This window comes from Hypomesus nipponensis, chromosome 21, assembly GCF_054491055.1.
Source record: "Hypomesus nipponensis isolate SF chromosome 21, ASM5449105v1, whole genome shotgun sequence".
NCBI lineage: Eukaryota > Metazoa > Chordata > Actinopteri > Osmeriformes > Osmeridae > Hypomesus > Hypomesus nipponensis.
The window spans coordinates 3,960,001-3,980,000 of record NC_140381.1 but is presented as its reverse complement, the minus strand read 5'-3'; the positions used below and the strand labels follow the sequence as shown (position 1 = coordinate 3,980,000).

General features: G+C 50.9%; 1 protein-coding gene, 1 long non-coding RNA gene and 1 pseudogene across 3 annotated transcripts in view; 2 read left to right on the top strand and 1 right to left on the bottom strand.

Moving 5' to 3' along the window:
- The window catches only part of vasna (vasorin a), a 17,466-nt gene extending 7,171 nt beyond the window's left edge, over window positions 1-10,295 (top strand). The window contains exons 1-2 of one of the 2 annotated variants that reach the window (XM_084686111.1): window positions 1,814-1,962; window positions 6,796-10,295. In XM_084686111.1, the coding sequence (XP_084542237.1) occupies window positions 6,819-8,978 (2,160 nt within the window). In that variant the 5' untranslated portion in view covers window positions 1,814-1,962; window positions 6,796-6,818 and the 3' untranslated portion in view covers window positions 8,979-10,295. Of the gene's footprint in view, window positions 1-1,813; window positions 1,963-6,795 lie in introns of those variants that run through there. The other variant, XM_084686110.1, reaches the window with a different exon arrangement.
- Window positions 10,296-16,900: 6,605 nt separating this feature from the next.
- Window positions 16,901-19,148, bottom strand: LOC146237519 (cytochrome P450 2M1 pseudogene; annotated as a pseudogene).
- Window positions 19,149-19,921: 773 nt separating this feature from the next.
- The window catches only part of LOC146237518 (uncharacterized), a 13,033-nt gene continuing 12,954 nt past the window's right edge, over window positions 19,922-20,000 (top strand). Inside the window, exon 1 of the long non-coding RNA XR_014740579.1 lies at window positions 19,922-20,000. This exon is cut by the window's right edge and continues 61 nt beyond it. This is a non-coding gene — a long non-coding RNA (uncharacterized LOC146237518).

The following is a 20,000-nucleotide window of genomic DNA, read 5'->3' as shown; positions in this document are numbered from 1 at the left end:
ATTTTGCACGGTGACAGAAAGGCATTGTGACAAGGTGTGTGTTGTCCCTCAGGTTGCATAGCTGGCATCACAGACATATTTCACGAGGACACCAAGACACACAGGCGTCTCGCAGAAAGAGCGGAATGCCAAAGTTGTCAACTTATATTTAGTACAACTCGTATATCACCAACGTTTACAATCCACATGGTTGCATACCCGACTCTCTCTCTCTCTCTTTCGCTCTCTCTCTCTCCCTCTCTTTCTCCCTCCATCTCTCTGTGTCTCTCACTCTCGAAGCGCACGCACACATCAAAGTTATGATCTCCACAGAGGCAGAGTGGGACTGTTAAAATGTTACAAGCAAGAAGCTGGATGATTGGCTGTCACCAACACCAAGACAAGGAGGGAGCGAAGGGGAGAGGGAGCGGGGAGGGAAGGGGAAACAGGGAGGGAGGGGAAGAGAGGGACGAAGAGAGAGAAAGAACAGAAGGTGGTGGAGTGTGTGCGTGTGTGTTTGTGTAACCACAAAACACACACGCACACAAGCGTGTTTACTTTGACATGTTCTGCATGGACATCTCCAGCACTCAGTTTGAGGCTTGGCTCCCATCGCTTCACTGAACGCATGTAGTGAGAGCAGTGTCTCACAGCTCCTAGACTGCTACGGCAAACACACACCACTCCTCCTCTCATGGTCCTCTCCTCCAGACCCTCGAGGGAATCGGAGACACGTATACCCGTTCCCTTCCTCCTCTATTCCTCCCCCCTCCCCGTCCCCTCCCTCCCTCCCCGCTCTTCCTGAGCTTGGTGTTGCTTGTCCTCCTCCACACCTCAGATCCTTTCATCTCCTTCTCCTCTTCATTCTTCCTTCTCTCCTCTCCCCTCTTAACTCTCCTCTCATCTCCACTCCCTTATCTCCTCTTCTCCTCTCTTCCCCCTCCTCTCTCCTCCTCTCCTCTCCCCTCCTCTCCTCTCCCTCCACCTCCCTCTCCTCTCTTCCCCCTCCTCTCTCCTCCTCTCCTCTCTTCCCTCCTTTCCTCTCCCCTCCTCTCCTCTCCCTCCACCTCCCTCTCCTCTCTTCCCCCTCCTCTCCCCTCTTCTCCTCTCCCTCCACCTCCCTCTCCTCTCTCCTCCTCTCCTCTCTTCCCCCTCCTGGGGGTGTAGACAGACAGGGTAACCTGACTCTGACGTACCTCTGCAAAGAGGCCCCTCTCATCCTTTGTCCCTGGCTTCACCCTAACCAGCCTTGATAAGCAACAGTTTAACGCAGAGCCCCAAAACCCAGGAAGCACCTTGTTTGGAATGTGTACGTGTTTGTGTAGAACATGTTGATGTGTGTGTGTGTGTGTCCCCGTGTGTAACCTTAGCCCAGGAAACGTCCCCTAGGGACTGTGTTTTACACAGAGGAACTGCCTACTAGAGGTGTATAGGGTTACTAGTGGAGTGTGTCGGCTTGGTTTGTTGAGCTTGCCGCCGGTGTGTGTGGAGTGTGTGTGTGTGTGAGGGGTGGAATGTATGTGATGATGGATGTGTTTGAGGGCACCGAGGTCAAAGTTCAAGAGTGGAGTGAGGTTTGGCCCATTTGAGATTTTAAGGGGATTGTGATTTGGTGTTTGAGTGGGGATTAAAATGAATGTTTGCACCAGTGTGTTTCACTCTGTCTCTCTCTCTCTCTCTCTCTCTCTCTCTCTCTCTCTCTCTCTCTCTCTCTCTCTCTCTCTCTGTTATCAGGAGGGAAAAGGTTTATGGGGCTCTGCTGTCTCAGATGAGCCAAGTGTCTTTTGGGTAACATAATCCAGCTGTGATCTGTATTTGCAGGGGTGGTGTGTGGGTGTGTGTGTGTGTACCTGGTTTGTGTCAACAGAACAGTCTGCTCTCCCTCCGAATGGCTCAGTCTACAGGTGTACATATCTACATTGGGACAAATAGCAGGAGACACAGTGTGCTTTGTAAGCCAGCTGAACAGAGGAGTCTGTCCGAGTGAGTGTCATCAGAGCCAGTTGGCCTCTGCAGTTCATCACATTAAGGCTACTTAAGCATTCTTTTGTTTGCACACGAAATTGTTTAAGAAGTTTTTTTGGTTTGTTTTTTCTTGTCTCTTTCTTTCTTATTTTCTTTCTTTCTTTCGTTCTGTCTTTGTTTCTGTCTTTCTTTCGTTCTTTCTTTCTTTCTGTTTTTCTTTCTGTCTTTCTTTCTGTCTTTCTTTCTGTCTTTCTTTCGTTCTTTCTTTTGTTCTTTCTTTCTTTATTGATCTCTGTCTTTCTGAACAAGTCATGTGTGACATGACGGACCAATCGAAACAGCCCGGGAAGGGAAAAAAAAAGAAAGGATTATAGAGAGCAAATATGAAATGTAACCTCCCTCCATACTTCCACCCCTCACTTATGTGTTGTTCTTAGGACAGACACAACGCACACAACAGAAGTTGGATAAACTGTGTCTTGTGCAAAACAATAACCCTAACTGAAAAACATCAATTATGTCACCACCTCCAACATAAAAGCTGTCAAACTCTTGGCCAAAACCACCTGGCGAACTATGAACGCAAAATGAAATGATTCGTGATTTTTTTTTTCTCTTTCTCAATCAAAGTGAAACCACACCCACACAAACACACCTTTTCAATTACATTAATCAGTCATTCATTTATTAACCTGCTTAGAGCTTTAACAGACATCTTTTCTCAGAAGGGGTTATTACCGGTTATGGAAAAATCAGAACTTTCATACTCTTCCATGGACTTCTCTGTGTGCAAGTGAGCTTAAGGCAAATCTTCCACACATTGGCTGTGCTGTGTTTTGTTTGGGTTAGGGATAAATATATGGTGAAAGATAAACAATGATTTAATTCTGGTAAAAAGTGGTCAATCCGTATGTTGTAATAGTCTAATCTTATTGTGTGTGTTTGCTTATCAGAGTGTGTGTGTGTGTGACCTGTGCTTGAGTGTGTGTGTGTGTGACTAGTTTGAGCGTGTGACCTGTGTTTGAGTGTGTCCGAGTGTGTGTGTGACCTGTGTTTGCGTATGACTGTGTGTCTGTGAGGGTGTGATGTATACACATGCACGAAGACATGTATTCATATCTTTGTCCCAGGGTTTAGTGTGAACAATACGTGTGTGACAGTCTTGTGACTAACTTGAGTAGGCATAAAGTGAAGGTCACCTGAAAGACTGCACAGCACGGCCAGGTACCTGTGTGTGTCTCTGTGTGTGTCTGTGTGTGTCTGTGTGTGTCGGTGTGTGTCTCTGTGTGTGTGTGTGTCGGTGTGTGTGTCTCTGTGTGTGTCTGTGTCTGTGTCTCTGTGTGTCTGTGTGTCTGTTTCTGTGTGTGTGTCTGTGTGTGTGTCTGTGCGTGAGTGTGCCACGGCGGCTTTTGGTAACGCCGAGCAAACCGGCGGTGCGTCACCGCAAACCCACTGTTTTCCGCTTCCTTCCTCTGAACACCTAGTCAGTGCTCTGAACACCTCGTCAGCGCTCTGCCCCCAGTGGTGAACACAGCTTACTGTAAATTGCGTTACGTCTGAAAAGGCCTTTAGACAATGTTTATGTTGACTGACCCCAGAGAGAGATCCCTAATGGATCCCATACGTCAGGCAGGACTGCACCTCGAGGGAGGGAGCAGAGCGAGAGGAGAACACAGAACAGAGGCAGGAAAAGAAGAGAAGCATGCATATGCTGTGTACGCTATAGCCTACACCCATCTCTCTCTCTCTCTCTCTCTCTCTCTCTCTCTCTCTCTCTCTCTCTCTCTCTCTCTCTCTCCTTGTACGGACTTGTCTTCCTTTCCCTTCCAACCTCCACCTTTACGATTTAACTTGGCTTACTTTACTCTGGCTCCTTATTAAAATAGATTTTGAGATGGGGGTGGGGGGAGGGGGGGGTTATTGCAAATTCCAGTCATACCACCCAGCTCAGTCTGGTGGGATACAGGGGAAGAGGGGGACGAGAAGGGAGGTGGAAAAAAGGTGGGATGAGGAAGGGTGAGAGAAGGTTCAGAGGTTGGGGTGCAGGGATGGGCCAGGATGGGTGAGAAGGGGGGGGGGGATAGAGGGATGAAAATAGAGGAGAGGAAGGTAGGGGGGTTGGAGGGGTGAAAATTGAGGAGAGGAAGGTAGGGGGGTCGGAGGGGTGAAAATAGAGGAGAGGAAGGTAGGGGGGTCGGAGGGGTGGTTTGAAAGACGGAGGATAAAGGAAGAGAGGAAGGGCTCGTGGTTAGAGCACTTGACCGCGGATCAAGAGGTCGCAGGTTCAAATTCCCCCTTGTACTGTAAGTTGTGGTAAAAATATCTGCTGAATGAATGCATTGTTGTTATTTCTATCAAGGGGTAGGAGGGGAGCAGAGAGAAAGGCAGGAGACCGGAGTTTGTAATGGATGTCATGTCTGCCTGTTTGGGTGTGTGTGTCTGTCTGTGTGTGTGTGTGTGTCTGTTTGTGTACACGTGTGTGTCTGTGCCCATGTGCGTGCAAACCCATGTGCAGATTGCGTGTAAGCAGATAGAAACCGTCCTTCCATTTGAAAGATCCATCACAGAGTCTGGACCAAAACACAGCCAAGGAAAACTGAATTTTCAAGAGCAGAAACAACCTCTAATTTATCCATCTGCCATCAGAGTAGGCCACAGAGGCCCTGTGTGTAGTGGGTCCTCTGATCTCAGTCACGGCCGTTAGCGAGAGACGAGATAGGAGAAGGTTTGCCTGACATTTGTGTGTACCTTGACCTGACTCCGACAGTTTCATTCAGATCTGCTGACCCTTCAAATCTGTTAAGCCCTTACAGGGCATCGGGGACACTGACATGGTTTGATGTCGGCCATACTTGTTATATTCTCTGACCGTAAAAACACTGCATCATGGAACTTGATCTCGAACCAGAAGTCTAAGGCGAGCTAGAGGTGAAAAGAGAGCGAGAGGTAGGAAGAGGGGAGGGGAAGGTCATGAGATGGAAGGAGGGAGAGAGGGAGGGAGGTGGGATGGAGTTATACTACTGCGTCAGTCGGACTGTTTATCTTCTCCGCCGACTGAGGTGATTCTCTCCGTTTATGACCCAGCTGGGACCTCTGCAGCTCTCGGTGACCCCCTGACAGTAAATTAAGACCCCCCCTACCTCCCCACCCCACCCCCCCAAACTGTCCAAACTCCATTTCACGGCCCTCCTTTTTCCCTCGGGCATGCCCACAGGCAGACGAATGGTTAGGGCCCCAGTGAGGTTAGGTGTGTGCGTGTGTGTGTGTGTGTATGGGGGGGAGGAAGGGGGTTGACCCTTCACACAGATTTCAGTTTGAGTGACGATGTTTAAGTTTTTGTCTCCCTAACACAGAATTTCATAAACTGTATACACAGTCCATCTGGGGCCTAAGGTCATAGCATCCACACGTGCACAACGGGATAACCTGCACACGCTGTTCCTCCTCTCGCTGTTCCTCCTCTCGCTGTTCCTCCTCTCGCTGTTCCTCCTCTCGCTGTTCCTCCTCTCGCTGTTCCTCCTCTCGCTGTTCCTCCTCTCGCTGTTCCTCCTCTCGCTGTTCCACACAGAAGGTGTATTAGATAGAAAGACCTTCACGGTCATGTAATGAGGTAACCCAAACCCTCAAGTATTTATTTGCACATGTTCAAACGATTCTGAAAGGTTTCAGGGCAGGCTTCAGTTTCAATACTCTGTAAACACACACACACACACACACACTCACACACTGCCCACAGAACACCATGAACACACACTGTACGCAACCCTAAATGTCAACAGAGCAGCTCTCCTCTCGTGTTTTCTCTCTGTTTATTAGGCTCTAGGCCTTTTACTCTTTCTCTCACCCCCCTACCATCTCTCTCTGTTTGTCTATTTCTCTCTCTATTTCTCTCTGTCTCTCTGACTCCTTCTCTCTGTTACCAGTGTCTATGTATGGCGTCCATATGCTTGGCTGTGTGTGTGTGTGTGTGTGTGTGTGAGTGAGTGATTGAGGTAGCATGCATTTGTGTGTGGCAGCTGGGTGTGTGTGTGTGCACGCGCGTCTGTGTGCCTGGGCATTTGAAGACGGGCCAGTTTCACGGCCCTGAGGCTGTGACATAAACACTTGGTGAGAGGCTGAACGTGTTTCTCACTGACCCGTCGACGGGTCACCATGGGTGGGCTGGATTGGGTCATCTGTCGGGCCTCCTGACTCTGGTCCTGGTTGTCTGTGTGTGTGTGTGTGTGTGTGTGTGTGTGTGTGTGCGTGTGCGTGTGTGTGCGTATGTGTGTGTGTGTGTGTGTGGGGTTTCACAGTGACTGTGTGCACCCAAAGGGAGCCAGGTTTGACGTGTGTGTGTGTGTGTGTGTGTGTGTGTGTGAGGTCATACTATAATATTATACTAATATTATACTACTTTAGGAAGTCAGGTGGCTGTTCACTTGCCCTTCAATTGTTCTGCTTGGTGACATTCCTTACAGCTACGTCATGAAGAAAGTCAACAAGGGTGACGTGTGATCAGTCAGTGTGTGAGTGCTTAAGTACGTGTGTGTGTACTTAGTGCACTTAGTGTGTGTGTGTGCAGACTGGAAGTGAGGGATGAGGAAAAGCCTGCTCTGACCTCATTAAACAAACAATAGAAATAAGAGGGAATAAATAAGGAAATCACTTCTGAACTCTCTTAATTTGACGCATGTTCGTGATGCCTCTCTGTCACATTGCGCAATTTTCGGGCAAGACGTTGATGAAAACACAACACAAAACAATTACATTTCAAATTCTGACAGTTACACACAAGCTCATTGTAGTTGGGACCGTGTTGCTGACATTGACCTTTTTCCATTCCTCTCGTCCTCTTTTCGATCCATTCAGGTCTGAAACCCAAGGCTCCCGCCATGCCGCGCTCGCTCTTCCTCCTCCTCCTCTTCCTCCTGTCCTCCTCGGCGTCCTCCGAGGGCTGCCCGGAAGACTGCACCTGCCAGCCGGCCGAATTAATCTTCTGCATCCAGCGCCACTCCAGCAATGTGCCCCGCGGGCTCCCTCCCACCACAAGGAACTTGTACGTCTTCCAGAACGGCATTGCCGCCCTGGCCCAGGACGACTTCACCGGGCTGGGCGGGCTGGAGCTGCTGGACCTGTCCCAGAACGAGCTCACGGAGGTCCCCGACGGAGTCTTCCAACCCCTGTCCTCCCTGCGGAACTTGGATCTGTCCTCGAACGTCATCGCTCACATTTCCAAGGACAGCTTCTCGGGCCTGGTCCAGCTGGAGAGGCTGTATCTCCACGGCAACAGCATCCAGAGCATCCAGACGGAGGCGTTCGAGGACCTGAAGGGGCTGCTGGAGCTCAAGCTCCAGAAGAACCGCCTCTCCGTCCTCCCGTCCCTCCACCTCCCCAACCTCCTCCTCCTGGACCTCAGCTTCAACACCCTCCCGACCCTGGGTCCTCAGGACCTCCAGACCCCCCACCTGGAGTCTCTCAAAGTGTCCACCCTGGGGCTCACGTCCCTGGACGAGGAGCTGATGGCATCCCTGGGGAACCTCCACGACCTGGACGTCTCCCACAACAAGCTGGAGGAGCTTCCTCAGTCGCTGTGGGCGGCCAAGGGACTGATCAAGCTCAGCCTGGCCGTCAACCCCCTCCGGGAGCTGGGCGAGAAGGACTTCCGGAAGCTGGTGGGGCTCCAGATGCTGGATCTGAGTGGCCTGAACATCCAAGAGTTCCCCCAGACGATCCCGCAGCACTTGCCCAGGCTGTCTCAGATCACCGCCGCCGAGAACCCCTTCAACTGCCTGTGTCCCTTGGCCTGGTTCCCCAGCTGGCTGAGGGAGAACGGCGTGACCCTGGGGCGTCCCGAGGAGACCCGGTGCCATTTCCCGCCGGCGAACGCCGGGAAGAAGCTGGCAGATTTGGACCAGCGGGATTTCGGGTGCCCTCCGAGCACCACGCTCCTGGCCGTTCCGTCGGGCGACGACGCGCGGAGTACCCCTCCTCCTCTCCCTCTGCCCACCACGTCCCCGGAAACCACGTACACCAACGCCATCCCCCCGCCACCGCCCCCGCCCAGCGAGGATCCGTCGGCCACGGAAACGGACGTCCCCGACGGACCTCCGCCCCAGCCCGCCCCCAGCCCCTCCAGCGAGGAGCACATCTGCCCCCCGAACATCTGCCTGAACGGAGGCACCTGCCACTTCGACCCCCGGGCACAGATGGGGTGCGTGTGCCCGCCGGAAACCTCCGGCCTGTACTGCGAGAACCTAGAGGAAGAGGAGGAGGCCCTGGAGCCGCTGGCGCGCCAGGACTCCGCGTCGGTCTCGGCCGCAGCGGCGGCGCCGGTGACGACCCCCGACCCCGACGACATCAGCTCTCGGCAGGTGACCTCCACCTCCATCCTCCTCGACCTCCACCGCTTCATCGAGACGCGACCACACATCCGGGGGATCCGGCTGTCGTACCGGAACCTCTCCGGCCCCGACCGCCGTCCCATGTACCTCACCGTCCCCGCCAACTACCCTGAATACACCCTCCGGGGGCTGCGGCCCAACTGCACCTACTCGGTGTGCGCCAGCCCCATGGGGGAGAGAGTGGGCGGCGGGGGCGGCGGGCCCAACGAGAGTGGGGGCACCTGCATGGAGGCGCGAACAGCCGGCCAGCTGATCTCCTCCCCGGAACCCATCGTGAAGGACCCCGCCCAGATCGCCTCCTCTCTCATCTTCACCCTGGCGGCCCTGGCGCTGGTCCTGGCGGTGGCGGTGGTAGCCGGGGCGGTGCTGTTCCTCCGGCGGAGACGGGCCCAGGCCAAGGCCGACCCGGAGCTGGACCCGGCGGAGCTCAGCCCGCTGGAGCTGGAGGGCGTGAGAACGTGCGTGGAGAACGGGAACGGAGGAACCGAGGGGAGCGGGACTCCGCCTCTCAAGCTGGCCGAGACGGAGCGTCCGGTCCTGCCGCCCTCGCCGCAGAACGGCGCTTTGGAGTACGAGGCTCCCCTCGTTCAAGGTCAAGGACGTTGTTCGTCAGACAACAACATCGTGTCTATGAAGCCATCTTACTTCTGAGGCTGAAGCAGGACGTGCTGGTGTGAAATGACTCATGCTGGCTCCCCTTGCTGTGGGAGACAGTGGTTGCAGAGACACCCAAAGGGATCATTTGAACTCAAAAACGATCCCTTTAAATCCACTAGGGATGAAGGGAAAGCGGTGCCCCCGCTTGGTGTTCGATGTCTTCAAAGTCGACAAAGTATTTAAACCGAGTGCAATGGCCAAACCAAGGGGATCTTGGGAAACGGATGTGCTTTTTCGCATTGACTTGACTGTGTCTTCGGCTTTTTTTTGTTATTAAGCTGCATTGTCATCGACGTCAAAAGAACTGCAATTGAATCTGAGCTTTTGCAACTGTGTTGGACCCAAGGGTCAAAGGGAGAATGATGGAAGATTGAAACACACACCTGTCTTTATGTGTGTGTGTGTGTGTGTGGACTCACATGGACTGCACTTGGCGACACAAACGGACAAAGCCATGCACAACAGCCACGCTGTACCCTGGTGTACCAGACCCTCGCACTGACAACACAGGGGGAGTTCACCACTGAGCAGTCCACCGCTGGTGTTGCGCTTTTTGGCCAAAGGTCGTCCGCTTTGCGCCCACCTGTTGGCCGCCGCGTGACGTTTCGAGGCGAGAGAAGAAGAGGGGCATGGGTCCTCTGATGAAGGTGGGCGTCAATCCACCCCCTGCCGGCGCTGCCGTCCGGCCGCATAGAGCAGCATGCACTTTGAAGGCTGGGGGATTTGTTTGGTCTTGTTTGTTTGTTCGTTTTTTTTTGTTTATCGAATTTGATGTGAAACTTTTGTCTGACTGTTTCGGACACATCGCCCATCTTGAACCTGGCCTGGCAACAGCCTTTGTTACAAACGCAACGTTTTATCTCAGAAACATGCTGAGTTCCTTCCATGTTTGAATTGCAAAACAACGGTACGAAAGACTGATGCACGCACGCACCCACCCAGAGGGTGATTGAACTTGCTGTGAAACACTAAATCACCATTGAAGAGAAAGGACATGAGGAGATGTAATCTGCGCCGTGCTTTACTCATGTTTATGCTAAAACTGCTTCCTTGAGCTGATAACTACTACGTATTTTTATGTAATGTGTCTTATATTTTATACCATGGATATCACTGTTGCTGTGTCTCCAGTATTACTGTTGTTGTTTTAACGTGCATGTTCTGCAGAAGAAGAAAAACAACTGTTAGAACTCCAGAACACTCATTACAGTCTTCCAGAACACATACAAATGGTCTCTCTCTCTCTCTCTCTCTCTCTCTCTCTCTCTCTCTCTCTCTCTCTCTCTCTCTCTCTCTCTCTCTCATTTCTAACACTTTTTCACATCATCTGCCCTCTGATCCAACTCCCAACAGAGCCCCATAAGAACATTCCTCTCTCCTCCTCAGACCTCAAGCCTCTCCTTTTGAACGCAGCAGTCCCAAAACGGCTCTCAAACCTTCGTCGCCGCCAAAAAAAAAAAAAAAAAAACTTTATAAGTGGCGCGCACACACACGCTGAGAAAAGAAACCAAGAGCCCGAAAACGTTTTGGAGCCGTTTACTCAAATGTGTATTGGAGCCGCAGGCAGTCGTTTCCTGTTCTGGCTACTGAGAGCGTCCTTCTTACAACATGGCCGCCACCATAACAACCTCAGCTAGGAAGCTTTGTTAGGATGTAGTTATGTTGTTTATGGTCATACCTTCTTTCTTTCTCTCCTCATGTTTTTTTTTTACTTTCTTTCTCTTTCTCTCTTTTTCTTACATGTCATTCTCTCTCTCTCTCTCTCTCTCTCTCTCTCTCTCTCCTCTCTCTCTCTCTCTCTCTCTCTCTCTCTCTCTCTCTCTCTCTCTCTCTCTCTCTCTCTCTCTCTCTCTCTCTCTCTTTTCCTCTCTTTACTTCACCCTGTCCAGGTCTTGGGGTCAGAGAAGGCCTTGGCTGTGTTGGCAGGTCTGTTGTGCTTGCTTGCAGCCAGCTAGACTATGAAAAGTTCAGAGAAAAAGGAAACACAATTTTGATATGTTTATCTTCTTTTCCTGTCTGGAGCTGGGGAATTCAGAACATGTTGCAATATCTCTCTCTCTGTCTCTCTCTCTCTCTCTCTGTCTCTCTCTCTCTCTCTGTCTCTCTCTCTCTCTCTCTCTCTCTCTCTCTCTCTCTCTCTCTCTCTCTCTCTCTCTCTCTCTCTCTCTCTCTCTCTCTCTCTCTCTCTCTTTGGTTCAGCTTCAGTCGATTAAAAAACAAAGGAACTGTGAAGACAGAACATTAAATGTTTTTTTTTGGTAATACCCTGCAACCACTCTGCATAAAACTCACAACAACATTGTTCAAAAAGGCTCTCAATTATATTTTATTTTCTTTTGCCGGCTTTTCTCAATGTTATCAATATTCCAACACCAACATAGCAGCTTCAACTGGTGCATGACGGTCCACCCTCAGACGTACAAACTGGAAGAAAACTTTAGCTTCGGCTTTAGACGGAAAGAGGGACGGAAAATATGTGAAATATTTTCAATATTACATTAATTACCTTCCCTGATTATGTTGGGAAAACTATATTTTTGTGTCTTTGTTTCATGTAAAGTTTTTTTTTTTTTTATGAAAAAAAAAATGGTATGGAATGTTTTTTTTTAAAATATGAATGTGAACGTATTTGCTTCTGGAAAAGCATAATGAGAAAATATAATGTAAAAAAAAGTACAATGTCTCCGTTGTTTCATTTATTGTAACGCTCCACACGCACACACCTACAAATACTACAAACATGCCCTCACAAACCATGAATGCCCTTTCTCTCCACTTCGCTCCACTCACACATACATGTGCACACACCAGACACACACACACACACAACACACACACAACACAACCCCTCTCCAAAGACCACAATTGATGGGTCTTCAGTGATGTTGGTGTGTGCAGTGAAGAGAGGGCTCGTGTTTCCTAAGCGGTGGTGAAGAGCTGACGCCAAAGGAAAATAAGACAAACATGGGTTTACATCACATAAATGAGGGTTCTGTTTGCTCGTTGGAGAGTTGGATTGGGGCCTGAAAACTCACAAACTGTTCCCTTTATGAAGCACTAGTATGAGTCAGGTACATAAAACTAAACTGTTAGCAGACATTACATGGTGAAAAAGCCTTTTTATCAATCTGTCTAACTACTTTTTCCTAAAAAGTTTCCTAATGGACTCATTTTCTCTCTCTCTCTCTCTCTCTCTCTCTCTCTCTCTCTCTCTCTCTCTCTCTCTCTCTCACTGTCTCTCTCTCTCTCTCTCTCTCTCTCTCTCTCTCTCTCACTGTCTCTCAACTGAATCTCTTTCCTTTTTCCTCTGTGTTTACCTCTCTTTCTCCCTCAACACCCACCCCCTGCCCTCCCTCCTCCCCCTGCCCTCCCTCCTCCTCCCTCTGCCCTCGCTCCTTTATCTTTAGGTGCTACGGGGGTCTTGTCCGATTCCTTAACCCTGTAACCCTAGAAACCAAACCAACCCTCAGACATGGAACACGACCCCCTTGCAGGCTCATGCCTCAGGTATGTCCGCCATGTTGCCTTAGCGACGACAGCCCAGGTTGCACAAGCCAGAACCGGTCCAACGAATATAGAACTGAGGTCCTGGCGGTGTAATCTGTTAGTTCGGCTGTCTGAGGTCAATGGTCTGGTATTTTGTTGCCTGTCTGATTTTCATCCAGGCTTATCTTAACATTACAGTCAAGAAAACACATATTCAGGCACACTTGGAGGAGGAGGGGAGGAAAGTTGTTCCTGATGGAACGATGGAAACATTCCGACACTCCATGTTTGCAGATGAAGGCTATTCATTCATTTGCCAGCTTTATGGGTGAGATCTGAGGTGAATGGGTGAGGTGGGAGGTGAATGGGTGAGGTGGGAGGTGAATGGGTAAGAGAGGAGGTGAATGGGTGAGGTGGGAGGTGAATGGGTGAGAGAGGAGGTGAACGAGTGAGAGGTTACACAGCCCCCCCATGAACTCCTCCAACATGGTTGCCATTAGGGAGTGTGTGTGTGTGTGTGTTTATCTGAGAAATCTGGTATTGATGAAAGCACTCAAGAGTTGCTGGGGGTAGAGGAGATGGAGAGAAGGGGGAGAGGTGGAGGGGTGGGGGGTGGGGGAGAGGTGGAGGGGTGGGGGGTGGGGGAGAGGTGGAGGGGTGGGGGAGGGGGGAAGTAACCCAAGTGCAGACAGATTGTTGGGATGATAATAACTTTAACTGGTCTGTGTGTGTGCGTGTGCGCAAACACGTGTGCGAGCGTGTGTGCTCATGCAGAGACATAACTTTTCCATATTACGACCCCAGCACATGCACCACATGTAACGTTCCCAAATGTACGGTAATTTTTCCTCGCTGTTGAAACTGACGTACCTGAGCTAGAACAGGAGAGAGAGGGAAGGAGAGGAGGAGAGACAGAGAGAGGGGGTAGAGAAAAGGAGAGGGAAGGAGAGGGAGAGGGAAGGAGAGAGAGAGAGAGAGAGAGAGAGAGAGAGAGAGAGAGGGAGAGAGAGAGAGAGACAGAGAGAGGGGGTAGAGAAAAGGAGAGGGAAGGAGAGGGAGAGGGAAGGAGAGGGAGAGGGAAGGAGAGGGAGAGAGAGAGAGAGAGAGGGAGAGAGAGAGAGACAGAGAGAGGGGGTAGAGAAAATGAGAGGGAAGGAGAGGGAGAGGGAAGGAGAGAGAGAGAGAGAGAGAGAGAGAGAGAGGGAGAGAGAGAGAGAGAGAGAGAGAGAGAGAGAGAGAGAGAGGGGGGGGGGGGGGTAGAGGGGGGGTAGAGAGAGATTTATGTTTGTAGTCTCTTGCATTGCCTAACAGCAGTCTAGGAGGGCTCTGGCACAAAAGGAACTTGGCACCTCAGCGAAGGATGACGCATTATCTTGCTGTGGGTGTCTTCTATTTAAATCCTGGACACGTGTAGTAAATATTCGGACATGACTGCTCAAAAGCTCTCTTGCAAAACCATCAACTTTGAGGAGACACAGATGAATCTGCATTTCGGGCCAACTTTCAGCACATGGTAAAGCTCTCCTTCGATCGGTTCTCAAATGCTTGAAGACCCCCCCCCCCCCTCCACGCAACACTTCCACACCTCCGAGTTCCTGTACCTCCTTGTCGAGACCTTCGTTCTCATGAGAACCCCCCTCCCCTTGTTCCCTCTGCCTTCCTGGCTTAAATGCGATACACTTAATTCAATTAGCTTTAATCGCCCTTTCATTCAGGGAGTGGAACCCAAAGGTCTCGTCTTACCCAGCCCAGTAATGGCTTCCACGTTCTACCATGTGGAATAAAGACGTTTAGATGGAACTGTTAAAATTCTGGAGGAACGAGACAGAGACCACCCTAGACTAGACTAGACACGCACAAATTAATTAGGAAATGTTGTATTGTATATAGGTGTGTGTGTGTGTGTTGCTTAATGACTACAATAGAGGTAAAGGGTGGAGCTGAGTCACGTTGTCACAGCAGGATGACCTGAGGTTTAACTCATCCTGCCTCTAACACAAATATATCAAACTAGGCTGGAAAACTCACACACAAAAATAAACACACACACACACACACACAAATCCCCCTACCTTTGCACATAAACAGTACACATCAACTGGACCTAAATACTAACATACGTGTACTGACAAATACCAGAGTTTTAACAAATATACCCCCCCTTCCTCACACACCACACACACACACACACACACACACACACACACACACTGCACACCCTACCCTGGGGGCGACCAGCTCGCTTTAAACCTTCCACAGCCAGGGGGCTGGCGCTCTTCGCCCTTTGACCCCTCAACCCTGCACCCTGACCCTGAAGGAAAGGGTCGGGCACCAACAGCCTTTAATATGCCCGATTGTAAGACCAGGTAGGGGTGTGTGTGTGTGTGTCAGGATTGTGTCAAGTTATTTTGGGGAACTCTCAGAATCCTGGCATTTCTTATGTGTGGTTGTCCGTCTCAATCTCCCTTTCTTGTCCCCCCCTTTCTCTCCTCCTCCTTCTTGTTGAACTAAAGAACGTTTTCTCTCTTGCCATCGCTCTGCCAACTCTTGCTATTTTCCCCATCTCCTTTCAATTCCTCTCTGTCCTGTTCTCTCACGTAACACCTCATCCCTTCTCCCCCCTCCATTCCCATGATCTTGTTTCCCCCTCCTCCCCCTCCTCCCCCTCCTCCCCCTTCTCCCCCTCCTCCGCCCCAGGATGTCTGGTAAGTGTTATGCTTCTCCCCCCTGCTTCTAATAGCTGCCAATAAGAGCTGTCGCATTGCCACCCAAGTAACAATTCTGGCTTTTATTGGCTGCTCTCCTGCCAAATGAGACGCAGGTTTGAGCCTGCAGAGTGCCCTGGGAGGAAGGAAGTGGGCGGGGCTTAGATGGAAGGTTTGGAGATAACAGATGTGTTGTTCTAGGAACAAGAGGGGAGAGAGAGAGAGAGAGAGAGAGAGAGAGAGAGAGAGAGAGAGAGAGAGAGAGAGAGAGAGAGAGAAAGAGAGAGAGAGAGAGAGAGAGAGAGAGAGAGAGAGAGAGAGAGAGAGAGAGAGAGAGAGAGAGAGAGAGAGAAAATACCTCCCCACTGCCCCAGGGCAGGTTGACTCACACTGGTCTGGTAGACCAACTGACCCCAGAGCTGATCCCCAATAGTTGAAAAAGACATTGCTGTCTCTTTAGAAACTTGTGTCCAGAGTTGGACATTTGGAGGTAAGGAACATAAGACTTGAGGTAAGGTGTGGTGTTCAACGAAACTCTGAGCACGGGTGTCTGTGCTCCCAAGGGGCTTTTTCAAAGTTAACCACAGTCCAGTGGACATGCATATGATATCATTCTTGTTACAGTAAGTAGCACAATTCCCTGCTTCATAAAGACATTTCCAAAAGCAGAAATATTTGTGAACGCAATCTGCGCAGTATTACATGCTTCTTAATCTCTTACCAAGCATCTGTGATTTCCAAATCGAGCCTGGAAATCTAAACCATTGAAGCCTTTACAAGTACTAGCGCAAGGGTACCCTGACAGCTCAGGGAAGAAGTGCTATGAGGGCATGCAGTCTTCTCTTCCCTCCCTCCCTCCCTCTCCTCCTCTGTTTCCCTCCATCCAGCTTTCTCTTCCCTCCCTCCCTCCCTCCCTCCCTCCCTCCCTCCCTCCCTCCCTCCCTCCCTCCCTCCCTCCCTCCCTCCCTCCCTCCCTCCCTCCCTCCCTCCCTCCCTCCCTCCCTCCCTCCCTCCCTCTCCTCCTCTGTTTCCCTCCATCCAGCTTTCTCTTCCCTCCCTCCCTCCCTCCCTCCCTCCCTCCCTCCCTCCCTCCCTCCCTCCCTCCCTCCCTCCCTCCCTCCCTCCCTCCCTCCCTCCCTCCCTCCCTCCCTCCCTCCCTCCCTCCCTCCCTCCCTCTCCTCCTCTGTTTCCCTCCATCCAGCTTTCTCTTCCCTCCCTCCCTCCCTCCCTCCCTCCCTCCCTCCCTCCCTCCCTCCCTCCCTCCCTCCCTCCCTCCCTCCCTCCCTCCCTCCCTCCCTCCCTCCCTCCCTCCCTCCCTCCCTCTCGGCCTGAATTGGCCTCCATGTTGTCATGGAGTATGGGAACGTTTGGCCTTCAGCGCTTCCAGCCCGCTGAAAGACACCTAGGAGGTCCACGTTCTCTCTCAAAGACAGTCCCCAGTCTGTTCCAGAACAATCCACCTACCGTTCTATCTTGACTATAGTCCTTTCTCTAAGGACAAAGAATAGTGTGCTCCCCAGCCACTTATAGAATGTACACAAATGTTTAATTATGTTGGGCCATCCTAAGGACCCATGGTTGGTATGTGTGTGTGTGTGTCATTAGTATATTGTGTGTAAGCAGGTGCAGAACAAGCAGACTGAAGGGAGTAGTCATAGCAACCAGTTCAGTCAAGACACTTACGTGATTCATTTCACCATTTATTGATATACATGAAAAATAGGTTTAACTTTGGCGGAATAGATGTACATGGGGAAGCGCTCCCTGCCTTGACTGCAGCATGCATGACATGAGGCAGGGAGCAGCGAGTTCAATCCCCCACGGGGAGCACAGACAGACCACATGGGGAGAAGGGGGTGGTGGTCAAGTCAAGTTTATTTGTATGGCACATTTCAATAACAAGGCAATTCAAAGTACTTCACATAAAACCATTAAAAGCATCAAAACCTAATGCAAAAAAAAAGCTGATTTAAAGGGCTGAGCACACGGCGATGGGTGATATGCTGCACTCTGACCGAGTGGCTTGTCTAAACTCGATTCACTTATTTGGACAAGTTACTTAACGCAAATACAAATGCCTGTACTGGGATGTGTATTGAGAGCATGTCAGTGTGTTAAACAGGAGAGCTAAACCCAACTAAATCAAGTCAATGAGAAAAAAAGACACTGATATGCAGGTTTTCGATACATATGTGAGGTTGTCTCTTGCTGTGGTCAAGAAGTCACACAGCGGGCCTTTGACGATACACGTATAGACAGCACAACGCTGTGAAGACATTCAGAGCAGGCTGGCCCAGACCACACCCACGATGCTCATCCATCCCTGGGCTCAGCGTAGCACTCGTAGGGCCGTGCCAGCTTGCCCACACTGTGGGACACTGTTCTCAGGTCCAAGTCCTCCGCAGGTCCGGTTCCTCTGAGGGAGAACCGCCGGAGCACGCTGACGAAGAACAGGAAAATCACCGTCTTCGGAATCCCCATCCCGTTTCCGAGGCAACCCCTCTTACCCAGCCCGTACGCCAGAAACCCGTCCTTCTCCAGGAAGAGCCCGTCGTCGTCGAGGAAGTTCTCCGGGTCGAAGCGGTCCGGGTTCTTGAAGAGCTGCGGGTCGGACAGGACGGAGGAGATCAGGGGGAAGACAACGGTGCCTTCGGGGATGAGGTGGCCGTAGAAGTCCTCGTCGCAGTTCATCTTGTGGGGCACGGCGAAGGGAGCCAGGTCCATGGTCCTTTGGATCTCGTGGATGACAGCGTTGGTGTACGGCATGTTCGCTCTGTCGCTGACGGCCGGCGGCCTGTCCCGGCCAATCACCTCGTCGATCTCCTTCTGGACCTTCTCCTGGATCAGGGGGTGGCCGATCATCAAGAGGAAGGCGTGGGCTAAAGCCGAGCTTTGAGTCTCGGTACCAGCGGCAAACAGATCCCAGACACAGCCAAACATGTTCTCGTAGTGGAACTCTGAGTCAGGCTGATCCTTCTCCTCCAGCATTCTAACCAGGAACACTTCCAGGAAGTCCTGGGGGTTGGAGGTGTCCAGGTTTTTGAGACGACTGTCCGCTTCCTGTATCAAAAATGCTTTGACTTTTTCAATGCTTTGGAAGGCCACCCTGTGTTTGCCAGGAAAGAGACCGACGACACCGGGGAGAAAGTTGTACAAACTCCCTGTTCGGCTCAACACGAAATCAAAATACAAATAGACGGCGTCGTGAAACAGCCGAAACGTCGGATGGTCGAGTTCAAACCTTCGCCCCAAGGACAAGGAACAGAAGAGGTTGATGATGGAATTGTACAGGAGCTTCTTGGGGTTCACCGTGGAACGTCCGCCTTCTCCGAAGGCCCTGACCAGCTGCTCAGCCTCCTCCTGAGCCCTCTGCTCCAGGCTCCTCCCCCCCCTCGCACCGAACCCCCTCAGGGAGCCCTCGGAGAAGGCCCGCAGGACCTTCCACCTCGGCCCGTTGCTGACCCCCACCCCATGGCCATTCTGGATCTTCACGTTGACCGGGGGGTTGGCTCTGCCGTTGAAAGCCTCCCCCTGAGTGACCAAAGCTTCCCGGATGGCTTCGTAACTGCAAATGACCACCACCGCTCTGCTTGCCAGCCAAACCGTAAACACAGAACCGTACGTCTTGCTGAGTTCCATGTAGGACCGATAGGGCTGACTCATATCTATTTGGAGCATGTTCCCGAAGATGGGGACTGGAGCCGGGCCAGGTGGTAAACGTCCTTGGCTGGTAATCTTGTGTCTTCTCCGGTACGAACAGTTGACCAGCAGCAAAAATAAGGTAACAGCCCCTATGGTTATGGTAACTGTGTTGTTTTGCAGTGTTAGCACAAGGTCCATCTTGAAGTTTGCTAAGAGAGACACTCAATGTGTTGTTGTTGTTGTGAACTCTCCCTACAACTCTTCACTGCCAAGTGAATCTCCTCTCTCCCTACGACTCTTCACTGCCGAGTGAATCTCCTCTCTCCCTACGACTCTTCACTGCCGAGTGAATATTGAGAAGGAATACTCTCAGGTGCTCACACACGTTCTGGAATAACCTTTATCGATTGGCTACTGGTTGTCATGTGATATTTGCAGCCGGAGATTGGTGGGCGGAGCTTGGAAGATCAACACCAAAGGCTTAAGGTTAGCGTGAGGATGCTTCGGAGAGAGAAAAACAACTTTTCCACCGATGAGATTCCTCTCTCCGTGCGCATATGTCGTGTTGGCCTTAAGTTTGTCATGCTACAACTTGAACCAACACACTCACAGAAGGAAGATGAGACAAGTCTGAACAAAATACGTTGCTCAACTAACCAGTCAGAAGGAGCCCCCTCGCATTGTTTAGCCAAGAATTCAGTTAAACCAGTAATTCCACTTTGATTACATGGTCATTTAAAAAACACAACATTCCTGTCACTGCTAAAAGTGACAAGATGCAGGCAGTCCATAGCGTAAAATAAGTGGTTCTGCAAGTAAGTAAAGAGTAGGCCTACTGTCAAAGGACTGTTGCTGCGTACTTAAACAGTTACAAGAACAGTGAAGCCAACCCAGTCTCATACTTCTGCGTATCTATGACATATAGAGTATCAACACATTGATACCAAGGGAAAGGGCTTCACGTGAGAACTTTCCATGGAACCGTGACATGGCTTGGGGGGTGTTAGACAAATGGGGGGTGTATCAAAGACAAATACCACACCCTCTTTTGCTTGATTGCTTCATCACTGGAACAGTTTTTTTGAGAAACATGTTTTGAAGTGATGATCAAGGAAAAAGGCTTCACACAAGAACTTTCCATGGAATCGTGGAATGGCTTGGAGGGTGTTGACAAATACTACAC